At 43.7% G+C, this 5,275-nt stretch overlaps 1 protein-coding gene across 1 annotated transcript; it reads left to right on the top strand.

The window, feature by feature from the left end:
• Positions 1 to 216: 216 nt before the first annotated feature.
• Positions 217 to 1,014, top strand: LOC105809197 (zinc finger protein 42 homolog). The gene has a single exon (XM_012642958.1). It carries the CDS (start codon positions 217 to 219, stop codon positions 1,012 to 1,014), a length of 798 nt encoding a protein of 265 aa, XP_012498412.1.
• The last annotated feature ends 4,261 nt before the right edge of the window (positions 1,015 to 5,275 follow it).

Genomic DNA, 5,275 nt, shown 5'->3' with positions numbered 1-5,275 from the left:
ACAGGTGTTTGGTAAAGACGACTTATTCAGATCCGTACTATCCGGAAGTGATTGATATATCCTGGTGCAAACCTTCAGGGAGAAAGCAGGCAAGACGGCTTGAGCCAGCCACTGAACAAAAGGGCAAAGACAAGTGGCCACAAAGGCGTGGGTAAAAAAGCCCTCAGTAGGACTAAACCAAGGCAAGCCAAGCCCAGCCAAGCCCAGCAGGCAGAAATGGAACGTCTCAGCACAGCATGGGCCTTGCACGATGACAATGTGTGTTCTGAGACTAGCCCTCCAGGTCTTGAAGAGGATATCTTCTCCGACTGTTACATAGAAGGCATGGGAGGTGACTTTTGTGAACCCTTCCTGGGAGAGGACTCACTTTTTAAGTCCTTAGAATCCCTAAATGAAGAACCAGACCAAGAGCCTCCGCAACAGGTTCTCGAAGCCAGCTCCTTTCCGCAGTGTTCCTTAGAGCACACGAAACGGGGGGCTGCACAGGACGTTCCCCAAGAGACTGATGAAGAGAATTCGCTTGAGTATTCTGAGTACATGACGGGCAAGAAGCTTCCGCCTGAAGGAATACCTGGCGTTGACTTATCAGATCCTAAACAGCTCGCAGAATTTGCTAGAAAGAAGCCCAAAAAAACCAAAGATTCTCTACAGACCATCGCTTGTCCTGAGAGTGGATGCTCGCGAAGGTTGAGGGACGCAACTGCCCTGAAAAAGCACCTCGTCGCTCATGCTCCCCGAGACCACGTGTGTGCAGAATGCGGGAAGTCGTTCGCTGAGAGCTCCAAACTAAAGAGACATTTTCTGGTTCATTCCGGAGAGAAGCCGTTCCAGTGCACTTTTGAAGGGTGCGGAAAGCGCTTTTCCCTGGATTTCAATTTGCGTACACATGTGCGCATCCACACCGGGGAGAAGCGTTTCGTGTGCCCCTATGAAGGCTGCAGCAGGAAGTTTGTTCAGTCAAATAACCTGAAAGTTCACATCTCAACTCATGCGAAGACACAAAAGTTCGTGTGAAGAAGAAGATGGAAAAGAGTCCACCAACAGGATGAGCCTATTAACAGAAGAGCGATCAGCAACAAATATACCTAATTGATTATTGTTTTTAAATGATTATCACAGCCCTAAAAGGCATATTTCTTAGTATTAATAAGGTGCTCCTATGCTTTGGGATACCAATTTTAAAACATCTTGTATTCTATAGTGCGCTTCCAACAAGAAGGTCAGTGATACGTTTATTTCAAAAGCATAATCTTTAATGTGTATTGGATTATTGGATATGAGACTTATTTTCACGTACTATAAATATGAAAATAACTTTGATTTTAATTTTGCGGTTTCCAATTGCTTAGCTTTTGCCTTTTAAAAATATACTTCATGGTACCTGTGGTAATCCTAGAAATTTCCAATCCTAAAGAATGAAAATTTTGTAGTAGTCAGTAAATAAATGAGTAGTTTTAAACATGTTTAAAAGTTAAATGTACTTTTGTATGATTTTTGTTTTCTTAGTGTATCAAACTGTATTGGAATCATAGTTAGATGTGTGTGATTGTTTGATAATGTCAATCCATTTGAATCCATTTTAGATATTTCTAAATAAAAGTACATAAAACCCCAGTAATATGCTAAATCTGGATTAAAAGAATCATAGAAATGTGGATTAAAAAGATGACATTTATTTGTTAAAAACATAAATAAATAGTACAGACAGTTGTGAGGAGCAAAGGCAGAGAATGTGGTTACAGAAGCTAAAAGTGGGTAGTTGGCATGGTGAGAGTCTATAAAAATTCTTTTTTGGTCACTTTTATTTTCTCAGTGAAGTAGCAGGTAAAGCTGTCATCTGATATTCAGGACTGGAGAGGTTTTGTTGATGCTTTGAGGAGAAACAAGACATATAATCTTTTAGGGGAGTGGGCAAGTAAATGGACTTAAGCAAGTGTGATCACCAAGCAGCATTAAGGGCCTATAAAACAGGCTGGGTGCGGTGACTCATGCCTGTAATCCCAACACTTTGGGAGGCTCATGCGGGCAGATCCCTTGAGGCCACCAAATGCTCCAACAATATAAAACCACGGGCACCTGGCCAGGAGGCCACGCATCTGAGGTTTCATTGAAGCTCTGGAAGCCATGTAGTTACTGTCCTTTATGGGTATGCCAACCTCAACATGTCCTTCCTGCAATTATATTTCTGTTGTAAATATTGATAGCCAATTCAGTCCTCACAACTCTTTAAGGTAGGTATCACTATTATCTCCATTTATAGATGATGAAACTGAGGCACAGAGAGGTTTAGTAACTTGGCAAAAGTTACATGATTTACTAATGATGGAGCCGAGTTTGAAAGCCAGATATTCTGGCTCCAGAGTTTGTGTGCTTATTCACCACAGCAGGCTGCCCCTCCTTTTGTAAATATAAATAGAAAAAGTAAAGAAAAAATGAAAGAAAAATTGCTCCCTTGACACTTCACTGCCATTGCCCTTTTTCAGATGACTGTCACCTTGTGTTTAGACTCAACATCGAACACCCTTCGTGCCCTGCTTCACATTCCCTCAGCCCACCGTTCCATAAGCAGGTTAAACCCAGCAGTACTTGCCTGCTCTGTACTTTATCTCACCTTCTGTCATAGGGCTTCTTGCCTGTGGGGGCCTGTTTTGCCTTTCTAAAGCATGCACAAGTCTGGAGGGGCAAGGGAGTTATCATATAGTGACCCCTGACTAATGGGATAGGGGAGCTGTAGAGAAAAGTCCCCTCTTCTGTCCCTCCAGTGGACAATTCTGAATTGCCTTCTACATGGCTCCTTAGTGGGATTGACCCTCAGCTGCCTAGCCGGAAAACACACTCTTCTAATGACTCTCCCTCCTTTGCTGCTTCACTCTCCCGATTTCCCCACTCCCTTGCATAGGATTGCTTCCCAACATCAACACCCACATGAAAGTCCTGGCCTCTGTCAACGGAAAAAAGACCAAACTCTGTAAAATAATTTTAAAGAGACTTACTCTGAGCCAAATTTGCGGACCATGACCCGGAGCCATGCCCAATAAGCCTTGAGCAGTGGACTGGGTGTGGCTGGGTGACAGTTTGGTTTTATACATTTCAGGGAGACAGGGGTTACAGGTAAAGTCATAAATCAGTACGTGGGAGGCATACATTGGTTTGGCCGGAAAAAGTGGGCCATCTCAAAGTGGAGGCTTACAGGCTATAGGTGGGTTTAAAGATTCTCTGACTTGTAATTGGTTAAAGACAGGAAGCTTCATCTAAAGGATTGAAATGTTTTAACATAAGGAGCTGTTTATCAGAGACAAGCCACCAGACATATTTGTTGTGTAAAGTGAGGACCTGCAGGTTTGTCTTGCATACCCTTAGGCCTGTTAATGGGTTACAAAGGATGTCCCCAAGAAGGGAGGGGGGCATGATGAGGCATGTCTGACCTCCTTCCTCCTGACAGGCAACTTAGTTTTAAGATATTCCTTTGGCCATGAGGGGGTCCATTCGGTCAGCTGGTGACACGGGGGTGGGGGGGTGAGCCTTAAAATTTTATTTTAATTCGCACCTCATGCTCTGTTTTCTGGAGGAAATGCAGGAATAGACAAACTACTACTGCAATATGATATAGCCAACTTTATTTTTAACACCTTACTACTCTCATACATTTTCTCATTTAAGCCTCCAAAACTTCCATTGAAATAAATTAGTATTGCTATATCCCCATTTTAAATGAAGACATTGTTTTCTTTAAAAAAAATAATACATGTGATGATTGTTTAAAAAAAAATTACACAGAACATGGAAAGGCCAGTTTTAGCACACGGGCTCTTTTGTCCTCATGTTTGTCTTCTCTTGGTTGCAAGATGGTTGTTGCACTGTTGTGCCTTCAGACATCATGTCTGCATTCAAGACAAGATTGAGAGGAGTAAGCCATGTAAGCTGAGTCTGTCTCCTCTATTCAATAAACTAAAAGCTTCCTCCAAAGCCTCCCTCATAATGTAACACAGGGAATGACCTGAAAAAACAGCAAAAATATTTTCTGTCTCTTTAAAACTTCCCCCACTCATTTTGGGCTCTGTGGCCTGGCCTGCATCCGTCTTTTGTTCTTTGTGTTACAGGAGATAGCTCAGCTATCCCAGTATGGTGCCAGCCCCCTAGGTGGGCCCAGGTGGGCGGAGGTCACAGACTTTGTCTTCAGCAGAGATGGGATGATTAGAATCATTAACACAGTAGCCTAGAACCGAGGGCCCTCCCTTTAAAAGCTCTGTATTTCTGCTTATGGTCCGGGAATTTTGGATTTTGAGACAGGAGTCTACAATATTCCCCCTCTGCCGGCAAAGTAACAAACTTTTTCTTCTCAAACCATTTGTTCTCGTTCTTCTGATGTGGCCTTGAGGACAAGTGGTTAGCTTTCAATAACAATAACTTCTGTTTGGTTCTCATTAGCCAAAGCTCAATCAAATGGTCATTCCTGTTGGCAAAGAAAGCTGGGAAATTGGAGAACAGGACTGCCGTGATTGACTTGAATCAATCATGATTCGCCGCCTAGGCCTGCACATGTTACCACGTGGAACAAAAGTGGAGGTCTGTTAAGAATGAGGGGGAGGCCGGACGCGGTGGCTCACGCCTGTAATCCTAGCTCTCTGGGAGGCCGAGGCGGGCGGATTGTTTGAGCTCAGGAGTTCGAAACCAGCCTGAGCAAGAGCGAGACCCCGTCTCTACTAAAAATAGAAAGAAATTATCTGGACAACTAAAAATGTATATATAAAAAATTAGCCGGGCATGGTGGCGCATGCCTGTAGTCCCAGCTACTCGGGAGGCTGAGGCAGGAGGATCGCTTGAGCCCAGGAGTGTGAGGTTGCTGTGAGCTAGGCCGGGGCAACACAGTGAGACTCTGTCTCAAAAAAAAAAAACCAAAAAAAAAAACATCATGGAAGTGGGAAAGGACTAAGAAATAGGGTAAGGGGAGAGCTGGGCCAAGGCAGGAACAGGGGAGGGAAAGCGGTAGAGGTAAATTGAGAGTTTAGGGAGGGGGTTGCCACTAATTTTTTGAGTCTGAAGAGAAGAGAAAGTATGCTTACACTAGAAAGGGTGGAATGTTTATACACAGAAGTGCTATTCTTTGGGAAAGGCAAGTAAAGGAAATAATGACAGTGGGAAATAGATGTGAGGAGTTTGTAGGGCTGGAGGGTTGCTTGTGTACTGGATACAGAGGGTTAAGCTAGTGTCAGTAGGTGAGAATATCCAGTGGGACCAATAGCCTCAGAGAGAATGGACAAGGCTGGCCCTGGCC

This window comes from Propithecus coquereli, unplaced genomic scaffold (genome assembly GCF_000956105.1).
Source record: "Propithecus coquereli isolate 6110/MARCELLA unplaced genomic scaffold, Pcoq_1.0 Scaffold101, whole genome shotgun sequence".
Classification (NCBI taxonomy): Eukaryota; Metazoa; Chordata; class Mammalia; order Primates; family Indriidae; genus Propithecus; species Propithecus coquereli.
The sequence above is the reverse complement of the archived record's forward strand: the minus strand, read 5'-3'. Positions and strand labels throughout refer to the sequence as shown.